The sequence below is a fragment of the Lactuca sativa genome, chromosome 4, assembly GCF_002870075.4.
Source record: "Lactuca sativa cultivar Salinas chromosome 4, Lsat_Salinas_v11, whole genome shotgun sequence".
Taxonomy (NCBI): Eukaryota; Viridiplantae; Streptophyta; class Magnoliopsida; order Asterales; family Asteraceae; genus Lactuca; species Lactuca sativa.
Window position 1 is genome coordinate 278,900,007 of NC_056626.2, and position 22,602 is coordinate 278,922,608.

The 22,602-nt window shown below is 36.1% G+C and overlaps 2 protein-coding genes across 2 annotated transcripts; both read right to left on the minus strand.

Moving 5' to 3' along the window:
- Positions 1-17,751: 17,751 nt before the first annotated feature.
- On the minus strand, positions 17,752-19,308 carry LOC111879058 (uncharacterized). Its single transcript, XM_023875538.1, has 2 exons — positions 19,207-19,308; positions 17,752-18,342 (listed from the first exon to the last, which is right to left on the minus strand). The coding sequence occupies exons 1-2, from the start codon at positions 19,306-19,308 to the stop codon at positions 17,752-17,754; spliced, it is 693 nt and encodes a 230-aa protein (XP_023731306.1).
- A 2,037-nt stretch (positions 19,309-21,345) lies between these two features.
- On the minus strand, positions 21,346-22,173 carry LOC111879069 (uncharacterized). The gene is made up of 3 exons (XM_023875550.1): positions 22,008-22,173; positions 21,797-21,915; positions 21,346-21,726 (listed from the first exon to the last, which is right to left on the minus strand). Exons 1-3 carry the CDS (start codon positions 22,171-22,173, stop codon positions 21,346-21,348), a joined length of 666 nt encoding a protein of 221 aa, XP_023731318.1.
- Between the last annotated feature and the right edge of the window lie 429 nt (positions 22,174-22,602).

Consider the following 22,602-nt stretch of genomic DNA (forward strand, 5'->3'; position numbering starts at 1 on the left):
GAAGACTTCCACAAAGATTTAACAATTATGTTTTAACATGTAAAATATAATTTATAACTACTATAGTTGTTAATAAAGTGGATTTGGTATCTTATGTTAAATCTTAGACATTCATTAGCAAGGAAGTCATACATCACAGTGTATAGTCCCTTAATAAATTATTTTCTCTACAACTTAGTGAAAATATAACTTGGAATCTTTTATTTATAAATAAGATTTAACTATGGCAAATAAACTATATTATTTATCTTCAAAGATCTTTTTCTTAGAGTTTGAATATGTGAATGTCAGCTATATAATAAAGATAACAATGTCAAAGATGAGTTTGATTCAAAACAAGTTTAAGTCCAAAGTACTTTGCATATAGAACTTGTTATTTTTAAAACATTGATATTTACTTTATAATTCTTGCTAAGAGATCTAATCTCATAAACAAAATTTGAATCATTTCTGAATATGAAGATGATTGTTATGAAAAAACGATTTAAGTAAATAGTCAATCATTCATAAATTAAAATAACAGAGCATATATTTAGACAAGCTAAATTAGAATATACATCATTCCAAAACATATATTGTTTTACAATACAAGTACATTATGTTGTAAGCATAAATAATAAACTAAACTCCGATAGTATAGTTCCAACTTGTTTATGCTCAAATGGTTAATCTTCTATAAATATGTGCAAGTCATTTACAAATATCATATCGACATTTAAGTACCAAGTACTCGATTGTTATATGAAAAGTATGATTTCTATCTAGTAAATACCTAAAATAATAGTCTCTTCAGGAGCAGTTCCTCTTCCGGTGTCCTGTTTCCCCATAAAAGAAAGAATATACATCTATGTGGGACTTATTAAATTTCTTGGGATTAATGGTGTTCATTCCATAAAAGATGGGGCTTTTAGATCACTTAATATGACTCTTGAGCATCACTATGATTCCTTTACTAGGTATTATTTTAGGTCTATTGCTCAAAGCATTTTGTTTAGGACTACGACCTTTAAGTATATACAATTTCACATCCTCCATGAATTTGTCTCTCAAGACATGAACCCATTCATTGAAGTTGTATCTACTGAACGTTGTTGTTTAATTAAGTCATTAAATAAAATAACAATTCATGGTTGTGAGAATGGATTATTTATATCTACAAAATTTTAACAAAATTCATTTAGTATTTTCAATATTTATGTTTTAATAATTAACACCCTTTTAGTTTACAAGAACATTAATTATCAAAGTCTAGGACCCTTTTAACACCCCATTCTCACCTTTCAAATAGAATTCAATATAAACGTTCATTTATAAAAATCAAAGTGTGTATATATATATATATATATATATATATATATATATATATATATATATATATATATATATATATAACACTTTTTAGTGAAAGTAATCTTCATAAATGTACAAGAAACGTCAATATGATTTTCGTAGATATATAGAACGCCCAAATCCAACTACATATGACGAAGTTATGCCTCTTCTAAGTTTCGTGATTAAACCGACATGGCTCAGCGTATTGTAAAAATTGAATTTTAGATAGGTTGCATGTTAGCCTAATAAATCTAAATGAAATTCATAGTGATCATAAAACCGAGAGATTGCATTTAAAGAACGTTAAAATCTGTACTCGTGAGAGGAAGTTATGATTTTTTGAAGTTTCAATGCGGCGATGCGGGCACATAAATCAAAACCTAATTGGTTCATTGTTAGCTGAAACAATCTAAACGAGAATTGAAGATCTCGTAAATATGAGCTCGTCGATATAGAGACATTCAAGAACGGATTTTGTATGAAGGAGTTATGAATTTCGCACAGACTTTAACAATCTAAACCGGTCTAAATATTTATTTTAGTTAGATTGCAAATTAGCGGCTTACACCTTGATGAAAGTTGTAGAGATCATTGAGATGATTCTAGGGATATAAAGAAAGTAAAAAATGGAGCTCATACGTAAACGTTATGGTCGTCCGAAGATTTCAGAAAAGTACCAGACGCGATGATGTACCGGCACCGGAGTGCGCCATGCGGTAGAGGAAGAGTCAGGCTCTCTATAACATCCCAAAAATAAACGAAAAATTTTCAATTTTAAAACCATTCCAAAAATCCATAAGTTTTACAAAAGCAAGTTTTCAAAGTCACTAGCATGAATCAGAGTATCCTAAAATCCTAAAAACACATAAAATCCAGGATGATGTGCACGATCAAAACTTCGTCTTTTCATTGTCCTCTGAAGTACTTGAAACCCTAAAATCAAATTATAAGCCAAAACTTAGTAAGTTCCCCCAAACTACCACACACAACCAAACAAATAACAACATGCAAATATGAGGCTTCAGCCTGATTGGACTACCTCGCAGGGCCTAAAGCCTAAAGCCTATCTAGACCGCTCTCCGGGCCTTCGGCCTGATTGGACGACCTTGCAGGGCCTACAGCCTATTCGAATTGCCCCGGGTATCTTAGCCTTCAGCACAAATTAGGACAACCACAATGCAACCACAATATGTCTACATATACAATAAAGAAACATAACACATATCCTACAAATATAGGTAACCATTCAGATTTACCAATCTATCATATAACCAGCATAACATCGCCCTATATACCAGGGTATATAACCTAGTAGGCCGACATTGGTGCCTTCGATCCACAAGTACAATAAGGAAGAGTGACCTAAGGAAGAGTGACCTAAGGAAGAGTGACCTAAGGTCTTTACAAGTCACATATAAATTAAACAGGAACCCAATCTCAATTTACCATTCAAATTACCCAAAATGACCTAAGGTCAAACTTGGTCAAAGTCAATGGTCAAAAGTCAACATCCAGCTATTCGCCACGACATGGAATCCTTGGCTACGGTGTGGCTGCTAATCAACAAAACAGACGAGCCTTAGCCCAGTCGCTACACTGTGGCAACCGAAGGCCACGTCGTGGGCACTGGGCTCCTAACAACTTAATGGGTTAAGTTGTTTTCTTCGATTCTAAGGGCTTCAAATCTCACATCTACTCCATTCTATGGTCTAAGCGGATAAAGTTTCCAACTTTATCTCCTTAGTGTGACATCCCCAAATTTCACGGCCAGAAAAGACCGATTTTTGTTTATGCTTTATAAAAATCAGTGTACTTCTTTTAATAAAAATGTTACGGAATTTGTTCCCAGAAAAACATGATAAATACGATATTAAAACATTTTCGAAGAAACGTATTTTATTCATTTTAAAACGTTTTGGGATGTCATCGTTAATACAAAAACATAAGCATAAATAAAACTTAAATTTATTTACACTAGTGATCTACATCTCTTTAAATCTCTTAGTGTAATGTGACTTCATATCAACACCTGTGATATAAATAAACTGAGTGGGTCAGGTTGGGAAACCTGGTGAGTACATAGGGTTTTCAACCCACAGTAATATAATTATTATGTTCAAACAATCAAACAATCGACCCAAATTACCCATCCCCATTATCTTCTTTATTCTTAAGGATCTACCCTAAGAATCAACCATTCCTCGTTCATACATTCCTAAGGATCATCCTAAGGAATCAGCACGAAGTCCATCGTCACCGGGGTTTAGGCATTAAGTCTGCATAGTCGCCAGAATTTATACAATAGGCACCAAGTCTGCATAGTCGCCAGGGTTTTGGCACCAAGTCTGCACGATCACCAGGGTCTAGGCATCAAGTATGCATGATCACCAAGGTTTAGAGTACAACGAGTGAACACATCATTCACAACACCTATAGGTTGCGAGCCTGCTAGTTTTCCACTGGACTGTCTAGAATACTCCGTGGTTGTCATCCATACTCTGCTGAATGACGGGGACATCGTTTGGGAAAAAGGCTTCTCACATCGTACACCTCTCACCCATACCTCATAGTCTATATCACCTCTCAACTCATTGTCCAACTAATATTTCATCTATTATATCTACCCATGTTTTACCCCAACATTTTCATAGATATAAAATACATATATAGTTTAAATCATTTAAAACATGTATAAAATCTTTCACCGAGCATAGACAACAAGTAAACAGACAATATGCACACATAGCACGTAGTAAATACTTCATATCTATGTTTAAGTTGAAGGGGACCATGCACTCACCTGAAAGGTGGTGACTCAGCACTCGGACAACGCTTCGATACTCTCAAAACAATTTCCTTCGATAAAACCTAGTACCAATACCACTAGGGTTTAGTCTAACGATAACCACGACAAATTAATAGTCTGACTATTATTATTATTATATAAGTGTTAATAACACTCAATATAACTCTTAATAATAGCCCAAATAATTATTTTAAGGACCTAATAACATTCCTATAATTATTTGAAAGCTATATTAAAAATTACGTAAGCGTAGCTCACTTACAACGGATTTTAACGAAAACCGGAACTTTATTTGGAGCAGCGTTTCGAAACCGAAAGACTCTTTTTCTCGGGACTCCGGGAGCCTCGGGGCTTCCTTCGGGTGCTAGGGGATTTTTCATAGGGTTTAGGGGGGTTAAAATAGGCTAGAGAGAGAAAGTAATTTAGAGAAAGAAAGAAAATTGGTGTGAGAATTCGGAAGGCTTCGCTGCCCTTTTATAGGCGCCTGATCTCGGATTTACGCTGGGTGTACCGAGGGTACGCTAGACGTACTCCTCGGATAAGGCGTCCAGTTGGCTTCGCACATGGACCGACCTCGGAGTGGATAAGAACTGGAGTACGTGGGGCGTACTCATCCTCGGACGCGGGGCGTAGGCGAGGGGTGGCGCGTCACAATCCGAAGCGACTTCTGAGACCATCATCGGACGGTTGTGGTGCTGCCACGTCATCGATTTAGAAATAGACTTCGCAATTTCATGCTTCAACTTTAAAAATTCGTAACTTTCGCGTACGAGCTCCGTTTTCGACGTTCTTTATATCCACACGAAGGTTGGAACGTACTCTACAACTTTCGTTTAGACTTTGTCGGCTAATTTTGACTTGATTTTAAATTTTATATTATTAACAGGCCGAGACAGGATTGGTCTGTTAAATTCTCACAACTTCTTCATCCGACATCCGTTTTCGCCCATCTTTTTCTCGTTACGCTACCCTTAACGAGATCTTGGATTCTCGTTTAGGTCGTGTCGGCTAAAAATCACTCGATCTAATATTCGAATTTCGGGTTGTACACTGTTAATCTGAAACTTCGAAAAATCATAACTTCTTCATACGAAGTCAGATTTGGGCATTCTTTTTATCGATGTTCTTAGTTTAACATATTCTACGACTTTTTTTAGAGCGCTAAGGCTAAATCTCGCTCTATCGTAAATTCACTATTTACGCCTCCCGGTATCGTGTCGGTTCCGTCACGAAACTTCAACGGGTCATAACTTCTTCATTATAACTCGGATTTCGGCGTTATTTATATGTATGGAAACCTTTTAACATATACTAGAACGTGGTTAAGGTTATTTATTCTAAATAATCTATTGCCGAAAAGTCGTTTTCGACCCCTATTGCCTCTAAATTGACTAGCCCGAATCTACGGGCGTTACACTTAGACTCTCCAAGAGATAGAGATCTCACTCTTAGGTCCAAAAAGGGGAAAAACACAACTTGGCTTAAACCAATAACCACTTAATCTTGAAGACCTCTAGTCCAGCACTTCTACAAAGGCTTTTAGCATCATTAGTAACATTAAAAATCCATGCTTTCCAGACATTCATGTCCAATGCATCTCTTGAGCTTCCATTAGGTAGATAAGAGAGTTTATGGCCAAAAATCCATGCATGACACCAAAACTCATTACTAATCCAAATCCAAAACACCAAATACCCTTAATGACCTGGAGATTCATAAAGATCTCACCACTCCAACCAACAAGAACATGAAGATTTAGGGATAAAACTCAAGATCTAACAATCTATCATGATAAAAATTGAGTGTTGGTCACTTACAAAGGTCCAGAAGAGTGCTACAACAAAGGATAAGGACTTGCTTCTTGAATCTTAGCTCACTTATTCTTCTTTCTTCCTTCAATGGCTTCAAAGGACACCAAAAAGGGCTTAAATAAAGCAGGAAGGAGATTAGGGTTTCTTAAGTGTCAAGGAGGCTGAAGGTGAACAAACCTTAGCCACCTCATTTGTTTAAATAAAGAAAAAAAACCCGAAAAATAAGGTTTGTCAATTACCAGCTACCAAGTTGTGGCCATATATTATCATACCATAGCCATATATTGGCATGCCATGGCGGCTTAAATGAACCCATGATCTTATCTTGATTTGCCACGTTGTGCTGCCTCCACCACATCGTGGCAAACCCTAAAATGCCAAAAATTGAAAATGTGAAGTACCTTAGGATCTAGGTGTTACCACTCGCCCCCACTTAAAATTAGAATTCGTCCTCGAAGTTCGCCACTACAAATAACTCGGGGTAATGCTCTCTCATCTCGTCATCCCGCTCCCACGTCCACTCAGAACCCTTCCGGTTCTACCACTACACCTTCACCAGGTTTACCACTTTTTTGCACAGAGTCTTTGTTTATCTTTCGAGGATCGCAATCAGTATGTAGCTCCATATTGTTCAGGAATTCATCGACCTGATTGTCATCCAAAGGAATCACCAAAGAATCATCGGCTACACAATTTCGTAATTGGGGGACATGGAAAGTGTTATGGATCTGTCTGGGCTCCTTAGGCAAATCTAGTTGGTAAGAAACCTTACCCACACGGATGATAATCCTAAAGGGAATGATGAACCAGGTGACACACCCCACTAAAGTGGAAACACGGGACACAACAGTACAACGGGTCTCAAAGCAAAGTTAAAAGACAACACCAACCATAATGTTAAAAGATTTACAATTTACAATAAGTTTGAAAAACTTTTAAAAGTAATTACAACGTATAAAAATAATAACACATGTGAATACTCCTAAAAGTGATATGTCTATATGGGCCACTTACTCGATGATTCCTGAAAAAGCTGGTAAAACGAGCGTCAACTATAAAAACAGTTAGTGAGTTTGTAGGTTTACAAAAATATTAGTTTCATGAAATGTAATCAAAGTTTTGATAGAAGCTTCCATAAATAAAAGTACATTGCTAAAATGAGTAAAGAAGTTTGTGTAAACAAAGTTCATTGTCATCATGAGAAATAAAGTAAGTTGCTAAAACATAAACAAGTTTCGTTGCTAAAATAAGTAAACAAGTTTCATTGCTATAGTGAGTAAATAAGTTTGTATGTATGTAATAATCTTTGTATACGCATAGCAATCAACAATGAGTTCACACCCAAGCCTAAGACTGATGCCCTATCAAGATCTATGCTTATCATTCCATAGATGAACATGGTAAAATGCACTCAAGCATTTGGGCGAGTGAGGAGTTGTCAATTCCTAATAGCGCTATTCATAATGACCATTGGCTCAAAGATTTATCGGTTGGAGTAAAGTGTAAGGGACTTAAGATGATAAAGCCTCATGTTTTAAGTTGTATACAAATACATCGTAAAATATAGCAATCACGTTTGATACAATTCAATATAGATACATTAAACATAAATACTTAGGACATGTTTTCCACCCCAAAATATTAAAACCCGAAATAAGGGGCCATGAATACTCACAATTCTTTGAGATAATGCAAATGGTGCCTTGAACTATGCTTCACTCGTACCATTATCTATTCCTACAATGATATTACATACTAATGAGTCTCTAATAAAAATGTAATACTAATATACTTACTACTACAATAGAATTATGCCAATATTGAGTCAACAATATAATATTGATAAGTTACAAACATTTTTCTATGAAATTTAGATTTCTATGAATCAATTTGTTGTATAACGAATTCAAGTGGAAATTCTCATTATTGAAAATTTAAAATTTAACATTTTAGGAGGTGTTCTAATGATTAAATATTCAAAAATTAAATCAATTTAGTTCCAAAATTTCCCAAACTTTGTATTTCATTTCTTACAACAATTAAGAAATTGCTTTTAATTTTTAATGATTTTTAGATGTTCTTAACTATTTTCCACCATTTTTTACTTAAAAACATCATAAAATCATGGAAAAATAGTAAATTGTCATGAAAAGCTTTTGAAATTTCTGAGTAATTTTTTTATAGTGTCTATAATCTGGGAAAATAGAAATAAATAGTAAACAGTTAAGATAAATCCTTACAATTTTAATTTGTGATTATATTATAATAAAATATGTTTTGGTAAATTTTCATGATTTTTGGGTATGCTTAACTATTTTTCACTAATTTAATCATTCTAATATACATTAAATCTTGAAAAAATAGTAAAAGGTTATGGAAAGTTCTTCAAATTTTTCTGTGAAGGTTATATGATATACAAACGCTTTCAAAAATAATAAATATTATTTTTAAAACTCAGAATCTAGTTTTGTTATTTATTTTGGTATAATAACAATAAAATCACAAATAATAAACAGTAATGAAAATTGCTCAAACTTTTTTTTGCAGATGTTTATTTACAGGTCATTCATAAATTTTCCAAGAATTTATTTACTAGTTTAAGTATGTTATATGCTTTAACACTCTATTTTTTTATTATTTTTATATAAAAATATAGAAATATATTTAAAGCTAAAAATTTCCCGAATGCATCTTCATACAATTTACTAACAGTCAAAATTCATGTTCTCATTTTGGATGTCGAAAAAATGCCTAAAGGCTCAATAGATCATAGAGAAAAACATAGTTCTTGTGATTTTGGTAAAAAATATTCATGTCATTTTTAGATTTTTGTAACATGTTCTAACTACTTTTGAATCAAGATCTTTTTGTCCCTCGGAATATATGATGTTAAGTGCTCAAATAATATTTTCCTAGATTTTTAGTGAGGAATAAGTCCTTTGAAAATGCAACATAAAACTAGTATTCATAAGGAAAGTGCTGTTGGAGCAACAATTTTGTAAAAATTATTAAAAATCGAAACCTTGGAATTTTTCAGTGAAGTCAGATGGGTTTCAAAGCTAACTTGAAGTAATACATTTAAGAAGAAAGAAAAAAAATTTGGATTAGAAATGATTGAGTTATGGCCTTTCAAAGTTGGAGGTTGAAATCTGCTAGAAAGTAAAAAAAAAATAATAAAATAAAATAAATAGAACTTATAACAATATGGCTCAACATCCCATTTTATCAATGATTTCAATTTTTTTTCTTTGATTGAGATAAAACAACATAATATTGAAAGTATTTTGTAGAAAAACTGGTTTCTAACCTTTAGAACTTGCATGTAATAAAGCAAAAGTTAATGAATCCTTGAAAAATCGATTTTTGGTGCTATACAAGGCTTGCATGTGCTCACCTTTGTCCTTGACTTTGGTTTGATCATGGATCACCATCATTTCCAAAACATGCAACATGTTTTTAGTGGTGATCTACAAACATCAATATTAACACAAAGATTCCAAGCAAGAACATGCTCTATAAATCAAAAAAATGAAACAGAAAATGGCTAAAACTTGTATAAAAATCAAGAAACTTTGTGTTTCACTACCTTAGCTTGATTTGAGGCTTCAAAAACATCAATAATGTTCAGAAATTTCTTGGGTTAAAGGCTGATTTTCATTGGAGGAGAAGGTGGGGTTTTAGAGAGAAAATAAAGAGAAAATAGAGATTTTATCTCTCTGGATAGTTGATCTCTCTCGTCATCTCTTTAGCGTTGTACTCCTCCAAAATAGTCCACAAAACTCCAAAAATGCAAGCTAACATATGAAGACTAAACTAGAAAAATCTCTCCTGGAGAGGTTTTCTCCTATGTTCGGATTTGTTAGAGAGAATGGAGAGAGAAGTTTTTAGAGAGAAGGATAGAGAAGTATAGAGGTGCAATGAGGAAAGAGTAAAATGATTAATCATTTGGGGAAATGGTGTATTGGGGAGAGGGAGTTGAAAATTTGAAGGATGAGAGAGACTCCCCATCATTTCCATTTATTTTATATAAATTTCCCTCATTTTTTATAACTTTTCTTATTTTTATAAAATATGCATTAGGCAATGATTTGTTTTATAAAACTATTGATTTAACTTATTAATTAGGAATAAATGTTGATAGTTTTTTATTTCTTTTATTATATTCCATAATTTAATTATTTTAATTTGTATAATAAAGTTCTTAATAATTTTTTATAGAATTCTTGATGTTAAACTTTTTAACATTCCGGTTTTAGGGATTTTAGGGTTTTGAGATTTTATAAATCATTGGATATAAAAATAAATTGAATCCTTGGGAATTGATATTATTTTATAGTATTATAAATCTTTTATAATTAAAAATAATGTTTTTAATTTGTGTTTGTCGGTTTATTGGCATTTCTATGTAGTGCTTCCGAGATTCAATTGAAATTTAAGAACCAAGTATACTAGTCCTAGTTTTCAACTTTAACTTAAGTTCATACGAGGCTCAGGCCTAATTTCTACTATTAGTTCAAGGCATGATGTGTCTATATGAATATACAAACACTCTCGAGTCAAGGAATTACCCAAATCTAATAGTCACTACAGTTAAGTAGTTGTAGAATTCATATATCAATGTCTAAGTACACTATCCCTCATTTCTAATTATTTCCAAGTTTATAGTAGGGTATGACTTAGCCTCTAGCTACCAAGACTAGCATATGTCGTGCCTATACGTGCAACTAAGTTTATTTAAATATAGAACTATATCGAATTTTGATGGTTGTCACACAGAGGGCCTAGCTTGCGGTGCTTCCGAAATCGGATGACACCCTTCCAAGGTGACAGCTTCAGAAGAACCAAATCCCCCACCTGGAACTCAAGGTCCAATCGTCGCCGGTCACCGTAAGTCTTCTGTCGGGTCTAGGATGTCTGAAATCTCTGTCTGATATGTTGCGTAAGCTCTATAGTTTGAAGAACTACCTTATTCCTATCCATAACTTTGTGGCCGACCTCTCCCCATCAAAATGGTTTACGACACTTCCTCCCATAGATAAGCTAAAAAAGCAGTGCACCGATACGATAATGGTAGTTGTTGTTGTAGGAAAACTCATCTAGAGGAAGGTAGGAATCCTAACTCCCACCAAAATCAATAACCCAAGCCTTCAGCATATCCTCAAGCGTCTGAATGTTCCGCTCAATCTATCCATCAGTCTGAGGGTGACAAGCGGTGCTGAAATGCAGTCTCGTACCCAACTCCTCATGAAGCTTCTGCCAAAACTGAGAAGTATATCAAATATCCTGATCAGATATGATGGAGACTAGAACACCATGTCGAGTGACGATCTCGCACACATACACATCGGCTAATTTTTCGGCCGAGGAACTCTCCCGAATAACTAGGAAGTGGGCACTCTTGCTCAAACAATCCATAATGACCCATATCGCATCAAATCCTTTTTCCATCATGGGAAACTTGGTGCAATCTCTCTCTTCATGCATGGCCACCAGTAACTAAGTCTGAAATCCTGATACATCTTGGTAGCTCTTGGGTGAATCGAAAATCTAGACTGATGAGCCTCCAAAACTATTTGTCCGCAACTTTTGGTAGAAAACCTGTCAATCTCACCTTTGATCCTCTCCTGCTTCCAATTTTCCTTCTTGACCCCCTCGGCCAAAGCCTTCGTGATCAAATCTAGAAGTGTTGAATCAATATAAATCTTTATATATAAACCACTAACAGAAGTAGTATCCGTCTTGTGGCTCAAAGCATCAGCCACCACATTCACTTTCCCGAGATGATACAAAATCTCACAGTCATAATCCTTGACCACGTCAAGCCACCTATGTTGTCTCATATTTAGATTTGGTTGATCCATGAGATATATCAAACTCTTGTGAACCATGTAGATGGTATATCGGACCCCATATAGATAATGCCGCAAAATCTTAAGGGCAAACACCACCTCCCCTAACTCTAGATCATGCATGGAATACCGAACCATATGTGGATTTAGCTGCCTTGGAAGCGTACGTAATAACCCTCCCTCACCACATAAGTACTATCTAAAAACCGGTGATAAAAGCATCACAATAAACCAGAAAATCCTCCATGTCCTACAGAAGGGTCAACATCAGGGCCTCACATAATTTCTATCTCGGCGTCTTAAACGTAGCTTGCTACTCAGGCCCCCAACGAAAATATATGCCCTTCCTCATCAAATGGGTGAGAGGTAAAACAACCTTGGAGAAATCTTGAATAAACCTCGGATAATAACTTGACAAATCCATAAAAATCTTGATCTTTGAGGGAGACTTTGGAACCTCCCACTACATAACTACCTTTATCTTGGTCAGGTTGACCAAAATCCCATCCTGTTTAATGAGGTGTCCCAAGAGCTGGACCTCCCGTAACCCAAAATCACACTTTGATAACTTGGCATAAAGCCTTTCCCTCGTCAAAACTCCTAGCAGCTCTCGAAGGTTCTCCTCATGTTGCTCATTTTTCTTAGAATATACCAGGATGTCATCAATAAAAACAATAACCGAACGATCGAGCATCGGCCTGCATACTTGATTCATCAGATCCATAAATGCCAACAGTGCGCGAGTGACCCAAACGGTATCACCAGGAACTCGTAATAATTGTAACAAGTTCGAAACGTTGTCTTCTTCGTGTCCTCAGCTCTAACTCTCATATGATGATACCATGACCTTAAATCGATCTTGGAGAACCAAGATGCACCCTGCAGTTGATCGAAGAGATCATCAATTTGTGGAAGTGGGTAACGAATCTTCACTGTCAACTTGTTTAGCTCCCGAAAATCAATACACATTCATTGGAACCATCGTTCTTCTTTACAAACAAAATCAGTGCTCCCCATGGAGAGCTACTCAGTTGAATAAACTGCTTCCCAATAGCTCCTGAAGTTGAGAGGACAACTCCTCATCTCAGGTAACCAAATCGATCCTAAACTCAACATTCACAATTGGAGCCGCGCCGGGAACCAAATCGATCCTAAACTCAACATGTCTCGTAGGAGTCACATCGGGTAAATCCTACGAGAATACATCAGGAAACCCCCTGACTACAGACACATCCAAAAATATGCATCAATAATAGAATGAAGATTTGACCTAATATCTTAAAATAAATTTGAAGTTGTCGTAAAAAGGATTTCGGGGATATAAGGAACGCTGAAATACGACTTATAACGAAGAAGTTATGACCTGTTGAAGTTTTACGACTAAACCGACATGGCACCGCGTATCACAAAAAGTGAATTTTTGATAAACTATTTTTTTCCTTAGCGATCTAAACAAAGGTCTTAGTGTACATTAAATCGAGAAAGTGCAAAAAAATAACGTCTAAATTTGACTTCGTTAGACGAAGTTGTGATTTTTCTAAGATTTAGCATAGCGGTATGCAACCCGGAAATCGAATTTTAGATCGATCGATTTTTAGCCGAAACAACCTAAACAACGATATAAAGATAGTCGAAATCGGACGTCGGATGACAAAGTTATGAATTTTTAACGGACTTTAACTGTCTAAGCCTATTAAAATATAACTTTAAAAATAAAGTCAAATTAGCCGACAAAGTCTAAACAAAAGTTGTAGATCACGTCGCTACCTACGTGTGGATATAAAGAACGTCAAAAATGAAGCTCGTATGCGAAAATTACAGATTTTAGAAGATAATTAGTTTTTCTATTAAGTTTTAGAGGTGACACATGGCACCATCTCAGCTACACCTTCGTCCCCACGGCTTTGCACGAGATCTTGACACCTGAATCTGGAGCACACTGTGTAGAGCTCAGAACACGTCGTGTTTCACAATTTCACAGCCAATTAATAGACGCACAAATCATCCCATTTCTTCACACCTTTTCTCAACCTCTCTCCCAAATACCCTCAAACCCTCTTCCTCTTTCCCCTAGCACTTCCTAAGTGTTAGAGGAGAGTTCCGGAGCACCAGATGGCTTCAAGAAGAAGAGCCTTCCGCTAAGAAGTTATGCCCTCTCAGAACCCATTTTCTCGTTAAACCCCCTTATAAGTGAGTTATGCTTACCCTACTTTAAGTATAATTTATGTTTAAGTTCATTGTCCTTATTATGAACCTATAAACAGTGGAGAAGAGAGTAGATGGTTACAAGAAAGTGAAAGTACCTTTGCAATGCGAAAGTGATCATGCATATAACTCTTAACTTAATATGAGAAGAGTAAGGTAGCTCATGACTAATGTGAATTCGTAGCATGATTTGGAAGAATTGATTGGTGGTATCAACTCATTAAGGCTTCACAGTCGAGTCGTTGAGGCTTAGGTCAACATGCAGCAACATGCTTCTAGGGACAATTAGCTAATACATAAGTAACGAGATTTATACCTGCCCCATCACACGAGTTGATAAATGTTGCGAACATCTTCTTCTATGATCATGGTGTGAATCTATAGTTTTTGGAATTTTTAATGTTTGGTAAAAAGAGAAGAAATAAAAATAGACACAAATTAAAAATACTTTTTGTGATTTTGATTTTTCTGAAAAACAATAAAATAAAACAAATAAATTATTTTTGGTTTTGGAGATTTTCTGAAAATGAAATAAAAATAAAAAAAATTAAATTATTTAAAAATAAATAAAATATACAAATTGAAAATAAAGATAAGCAATGATATACAAAATGTACAAAAGGATATATGAAATACCAAACCACGAATGAACAGTTCTCTGCAAACTACTACGAACGTTCGCATTGATTCGCATCGATAAAATAGACTGTGAATGAACAGTTGACTATGAAAGCCTGTGAACGTTCGCACTGATTCGTAGTCAAGATTTTATGAGTGCGATAGTGGATTTGGTACTGAATTAGCTTCCATCATTTCCAACCCTTGAAGAATTCTATTAAATGTTGTTTCAGGTAGGGCCTTGGTAAATATGTCAGCCAATTGATCAGCGGATCTTGCGAAATGAATCTCGACATTGCCATCTTCCACATGATCCTTGATAAAGTGATACCCCAGTGCTATATTTCGTCTATGAGTGTTGCACTGGGTTGTAACAAATGCGAATGACACTTTCGGAGTCACAATAAAGAGGAATTCTTTTCATACTTAAGCCATAATCGTGAAGTTGGCTTTGAATCCAAATGACTTGAGATGTGCACGAAGCAACAACTATGTATTCAGCCTCAGCTGTTGACAACGAAATGCATGTTTGTTTCTTTGATTGCCAACTCACCAGCTTGCCATCAAGAAATTGGCATCCACAAGTTGTGCTTTTTCTATCTAAACCGCAACCGCCTAGGTCAGCATCTGAAAATGCTTGTATGAAAAAACCTGAGTCCGCAGGATACCATATTCCAAGAGATGACATTCATTTCAGATTCCGGAAGATATTCTTGACAGCCACCATATGAGGTTCGCGTGGGTTGGCTTGGAACCTAGCACAATAACAAATTGAAAACATAATATCTGGTCTATTAGCTGTTAGATACATGAGTGAACCTATCATCTGATGATAAAGGGTCATATCAGCAGCTGGTTTATCCAGTGAAGGAGTCAGTTTTGTTCCGAATGCCATTGGAACCTTCGTCTTTGAGTCTCCCATCATTCCAAACTTAGCAAGTAGGGTCTTCGTGTAAGCCTCCCGATTGATGAAAATTCCTTTCAGTTCCTATCTAATGTTTAAGCCAAGAAAAAAGTTAATTGGACCCATTGAGCTCATCTCAAATTTAGTTTCCATCAGCTTTCAGAACTCAGCTGTTAGGTTGGGATTAGTAGATCTGAAGATGACGTCATCAACATAAATTTGTATGATCATCAAGTGGTCACCCTCTTTCTTGTGAAAGAAGGTTGGGTCAACCGAACCTTGCTTGAATTTGGACATTTTAAGAAAACGAGTTAGTGTATCATACCAGGCTCTTGGATCTTGCTTTAGACCGTAAACTGCTTTGTCAAGAATATAACAGTGGTTGGGATATTTTTCATTTACAAATCCAGGTGGTTGCTCCATATAAACGGACTCTTCCAGTTCGCCATTTAAGAATGCACACTTCACATCTATTTGAAAAACTTCCAAAATTTTGTGTGCTGCATATGCCAAGAAGATGCGAACGGATTCCAACCTTGCAACGGGTGTGAAGGTCTCTTCGTAGTCAATCCCTTCTTCCTGGAAATAACCTTTGACCACAAGTCTAGCTTGGTTCCTTATCACATTCCCTTCTTTATCCATTTTATTCTGAAACACCCATTTAAAACCAACAACCGATGCATCTATGGGAGTTGGAATCAGTCTTCAAACTTTGTTTTGTTCGAACTCAATGAGTTCATCTTGTATTGCTTGCACCCAGTCAGAGTGATCGAGAACAGTGTTGACGGTTTTGGGTTCAATCTTGGATACGAACGAATTAAACATACAAAATTCTTCTTTGGAGAATAATGCAGTTTTCTTCGCTTTCAGTTGAGAACGGGTAAGGACACCTGCAGAGGATTCACCAATAACTTGAGCTTTTGGGTGATCTCTTGTCCATTTGGTCATAGGAGGATAATTTGGATCTAAGGATAGATTTAGTTCAACATTTATTTCCTCGAATTCAGAATGAACAAATTGAGCGTCCGTGTCACCATTCGCTTCTTTATTCTCCCCCTTGAATGATGAGAACTCGCTGACCTCAAGAATTGAATCATCACTTGCGAATGGAGGTTCGTGGGTCATAGTTGGTGGGGAACAATCTCCATCAGAAGGAGGCTCGGTAGAAATGGGTGATGCAAAACCCTCCCCCTACAGAGAAGCATTCGTGGTTACAGGTGTAGAATCCTCCCCTGGAATTGTGGGTTAGAACCAGAATTCCCCCTTGGAAAGTTGTGTGCGTGTCTCGAGGGACATTCGCATTGGATGGTTGTTGTGGCATGTCTTTCGCATCATCATCGATAATCTACTTAAGTTTGTCGACTTTATGATCCGTTGCCTTAGCTTCAGATGTGATAGATTTCTCAGGTTCAACAAAGAGTAGCATGAATTCTTCATAAAGGATGGACATAGGAATAACGGTTGGACAAGGTTTAGGAAAGATTTCCATGATCTAGCTTTCGTTCGACTGAACTCGCTTTAGATAATTGTCGTCAAATGTGACGTAGTAGGTTTCTTCTATCTTCTTTGAGCGCTTGTTGAGAACCCTATATGCCTTAGATGCTAGTGAATATCCCAAGAATATACCTTCATCAGCTTTCACATCGAACTTGGTCCGCCGTTCTTTGGAGTTGAAGATGAAACACCTGGAGCCAAAAATATGGAAAAACTTAACGTTAGGTTTGCGATTATTTATGATTTCATAAGGAGTTATTGAGAAACGCTTATTTAGGATGGATTGATTTTGGGTAAAGCAAGCGGTAGCAATCACATTAGCCGAGAAGTAGAGTGGCAGACATGCGAACATTAGCAAGGTTCGTGTAGCTTCACATAAGGAACAGTTTCGTCTTTCAACTACGCCATTCAGTTGTAGAGTGTAAGGAGCAGAGAAATTATGTGTGACTCCCTTTTTAGCAGGAAATTATTCAAACGCTTGATTTTTGAATTCTAGCCCGTTGTCACTGCGAACATTGTGAACCAGCTTTCGCAGTTGAAGCTCAATTTGCTTGATGAAATCCTTGAGTTTTGGCGTTGCATCAGATTTCTATCTAAGAAAGAATACCCAAGTGAAACGTGAAAAATCATCGACAATTACTAGAATATATTTACTACCACCAATGCTTTCAATAGTTGAAGGTCCACAAAGGTCAATGTGCAGAAGTTCCAAAGGTTCGATGACCTTCGTGTTTACAACAGTTGGGTGACTCTTTCTACTTTTTTTCCCATCTCACAGGCTGCACACAAATTATCCTTGTCAAATTTCAATAAAGGACGTCCTCGCACATGATCACCAAGAACGAGTTTGTTAATGTCTTTGAAGTTTAGGTGCGAAAGTTGCCTATGCCATAACCAACTTTCATCTGAATGAGCTTTTGTAATCAGGCAAATGGCAGGCTTTCCTCGTATCAGGTTTAGATTCAGTGGATACATTTCACCCTTTTGTTGTGATTTCAGAAGAACAGTCGTGGATTTCTTTTCAATGATTTCTGATCCTTCTTCATCAAATGACACTTTCAATCCGGTTCCTACAACCGACTGTGAGACACTGATTAGGTTGTGCTGCAAGCCTTCAACATAAGCCACTTTATGAATAAAAAATTCCCCATTCATTATCATGTCGTAGCCTTTTATTATGCCAAAAGAATCATTCCTATATTTTATGTTGCTGCCATCCTTGAGAGCCCTGAACTCTCGTAGTTCCTCCTTTCTTCCTATCATGTGACGTGAACAACCACTGTCGATGTACCATTCAGTGTCAAACTGTTCATCACGAATAACCTATAATATTTAAGCAGATTTAGGAACCCAAAGTTTCTAGGGTCCTTGTGAGCCTTTCACAGAACTAGGAAAAGTAATATCAAGATCAACCAAATATGTTCGTTTTATAAGAGTGGTTTCATCTTTTTGTTTGATGGTGAAAACTTTGATTTTGTTATCTTTTGAGTTAGTTTCTTTAGAATCAAAAGTTTTATTCTTTTTATTAGCTTGATTCCTGATGGGCTTTCTTTCAGCTTCCTTAGGGTTAGCAATAGTTTTCTTAGTTGGAGCTTCCGGCTCTGAAAAAAGCTTTCCCTTGCCTTTGATGTTATTAGGTGTAGACTTCGTGGATTGAGAGTGACAAGGCTTTGGTCTCTCCATTGGTTGCTTTGTGAAGAAGGGTTTTGGTGTCCCTTTTTGCTGAGAGTCCCTTGGACTATGAGAGCAACAATGCAAACACTGATTGGAGTTCACTTGCGAAGGAGCTTTCGCTTTGTGATTCATTCTGCTTTTGTAGTGAACATAATCTAAATTTTGGGATTGCTAAAATTGCTTCCTTTCATTGAGATTTCTTCTATGTCTGTCATTCCTTTGTCGTTTTTGATTAGCAAGTTGCTTTCATGACTTGCGGATGTTCACCTTAGGATTCACTTTACTCACTTCGGGTTTGCTCTTCACGGGGTTAGGTTCGCTGCGACCTCCTTGGTACCACTAGGGCTACCTTTTGCAAATGCCGAGCGATTATTTAAGGGTTCAGCCATGTATCTTCCTTTGACTTTCCAAGAAGTTATTTCAGATAAACCAAAGGTTTCGCCAGCATTATCTATGGGAGCTGAACAGAAGAATTCATCACATCCGTTTTTGTTGTTCGAGAATGGAATTTACCTTATTGATCGGTTGTTCGCATTCGTTGATCTGTTCTAGAACAGGCCTTGCCGCGAAACAGCTATCTTCGCTCCTTCCACTCTTACTTGCATTCTCCTGCATCTGTGATCCACCATCAGTCACTATCAAGCATCTTCTTGAGTACTGCGAATTCTGTTCTTTCACAACAAACGCCCTTCCATGTGTGGGGTTGCGTACTTCTTCATCCTCTGAGTCTATTGATCAGACTTCCACTCCTCCGAACTCACCTTGAGCCAAGTTTTCCTGTAAAACAAAAGCAGGCATATAATTATCATTAGATTTCTTCTTCTTAATTTCTTCCAGCTTTCGCATATGATAGGCCTCCTCATCCTCTCCTTCATTCTTCTCATTCTTCCTTTGCAACATGCACTCCTTTGCAAGATAGTTTTTACCATGACAATAATTGTAATCGTATCCGGAGTCACCAACTACCTTTTTCTCCTTCTTCTATTCCTCTTTTTGAGAACCACTTTTGTTCTCCTCTTTCACTTTCTCTAAGCTATAGCTTCCCTGCCAGTTCCTATTTTTGCTTGAGGGAAACTTCCTAGTAAATCGCTTAGGGTTAGACACCATTACATCAAAATCTTCGTTTGAGAGCTCATACTCAGAATGATCTGAATCAGATCTATCATTAGCAACGGTCTTGCCTTTCGCAACTAAGGCTAAAGACCCCATCCCAGACACCACCTTTGCTTCTTTCATTACTTCACTCTCTCGCACATTTAGAATTCCGACAAGCCTCGCAAGAGTATTGTTCTTGAATTGTTCGTGTGCTTTAACAGTTGGCATCACTGCCTTCCATTCTGATCATAGTCCGTTTATGAACGTGACCTTTTGCTCAATTAGTTCACATCCAATCCCGTGCTTCATTATCTTGCTGAGAATATGATTATATTGAATGAAAGTGGAACTCAGAGTTTCTTCAGGAATTTGAATGAATTTGCCAAACTCGGATAACAAGAGCATTTGAGTCGAGTGTTCTAGATCTACGTATGTGGAATAGAGCTCTCTCAACCTATCCCATATAGCCTTCGCTGTGTCACATGAACTTACAAGATGAAAAGTATCTGCTTGCAAAGCGAATCTAATGATCCTCATTCTTTTAATGTTGCTCACGAGTTTCTCTTTTTCGTCTTGAGGCACGTCCTTCACATCAAGAAGCAGTTGGTTGTATTCTTTCTGGGTATTGATTTTTCTTTTAGTCTCTGTGTGAACAAATGGACCTAGAGTGATTGCTTCCGAAATCAAATAACCATTCTCTTCTGAACCTAAAACATAATCTTCAAAGTGCAGCACCCAGACTTCATATTCTTGAGGAAAAAGAATCGGGATTCTGGTTGTTGATCCGATGCTGCTTGTGATATTCAAGGAGTTGATGTTTGAATCATCGTTCTGTATTGTGAAAAATCTTTTAATACCTGCAATTAATCAGACTATAAACACTTATTACGTTAATATCGAGATCACAGAGTAACGTCAATAAATCAGTGATAGCTCTTAACAGATCCAATATTTGTTGAAACCCTAATAATTTCTTCAAACAGAAGACTTGCGTATTAAGTACACAGTCTCCTTCTCTAATACCAACTGATAGGAATAAATCCTTAATGATCGAATAGATTAAAAACAGGTAAACAAGAACACAATGTGATCAAACTGGTGCTGAATGATTAACAGGCACGCATCAGAAGAACTCGATGAAGAATTGCTTCTATAGAGGCGTAAAATAGGGTTGCAAAGATAATTATCAAAGTTAACTAAAATACATAGCATGCATGCACCTTATATAATATAACCCTAGCAGTAAATACGAGTGGACAGGCCCAACTCTTTTATATAAAAAGGACTAAACAAAACAAGCCTAATGACGCAACATTGAATATATACTAATCAGGGACCATTGTTTATTAATAAATCGCTTGACAATAGCTCGACGGGGATTAATCAGGGACCATTGTTTATTAATAAAAAAATTAAATATATACTAAGCAAATAACCATAAAAATAGTCATAACTAGTATTTTAACATTTAAGTCATAATCCATCATATTACAAGTCCAAAATAAGTTTAATAATAATAGAAATACACATTTCTTATATTTAAATGTCCATATTTTTTTAATCTTCAAGTTCTTCCACTATTTGAACTCTATCCGACTCAAATTCATCTTCTTCAAACATTTGCTCCTCATTGTCGGATTCGAAATCTTCATCAAAAAGTTCTCTCGGTGTTGAACTTTTATGGGGTACTTGATTATTATTAGTCCCAAGAGCTTCATTAGTTGCTTCCATCAGTGATTCAGGGTCAACTTCATCTCCATCACCATCATCTCCATCTATCATCCATTCTTGAGCTATGTGAGAATCATTTGCTAAAAGCACTTCCAAAGTCTTATCTTTTCTCTTTCTGTTTTTTTTCATTAGATTAGCATTGAATTGAGCATAAAGAAGATTGTTCAATTTATTTGTCTCCAATCTATTATGTTTCTTTGTAAGTACCTATAAAAGTACACATAACAAAAGGTTAAAAACATTCTTGATATTTAAAGATTACAACTTTATAACTAACTGCTTCAAACGTGCTCCAATTCCTTTCACAACCCGATGAACTACTAGTTAAAGAGAGAATCCTCATTGCAATCTTTTTCAAATGAGGAGTTGAGCCACCAAAAAGTCCCCACCATCTTGCTATAATTTTAAAGCAAAAATACATTATTAAATTGATAGATATAAAATTCTATTATTTTATAAATTACTAAAATAAACATAAAGCGCATTACCGATATCAAAGTCGCCATTGTTCACCATACAACCTTTAATTGCAAGATCCGCTCCAAATCTATCAACTTTTTCCTTGTATTTTGGAAAATCTATCATCACTAGTTGTCTTTGCATCTCAAAATCTCCACAAAGTAATGTATTAAAAAAATCAAAAACCACATCCATTAGGTTGGGATCATGTAGTAGTTGGGAATCCTTATAATGATAATAAGGATTCAAAAGATAAGTCATCAAATGTAATTTTGAATCTAGCCTACCTTTCATCTTGTGGTTTATGATATCTATAAGAGGATTTTAAGCTTTCTCGTTACCACCCAAAGCTTTCATAATTTCTTCTTTTGCTACTTTAACCTCCCCGTTTATGAGCACCGCTCGCGGTTGATCCCACCGATGGTGAAGTCGAATTTTTGGATGTCATGATTGGAAACTATTATATACACCAGAAAAATACATCAAAAAATGCACCAGAAATCATACCATCACAGCATATATTTTCATGAATCAATCAATCATAAATTCAAAATAAGTTAATAACATAACAAACATGCACCTGAACTACAACAAATCATCAAAAATCAGCATAACAACTAGATA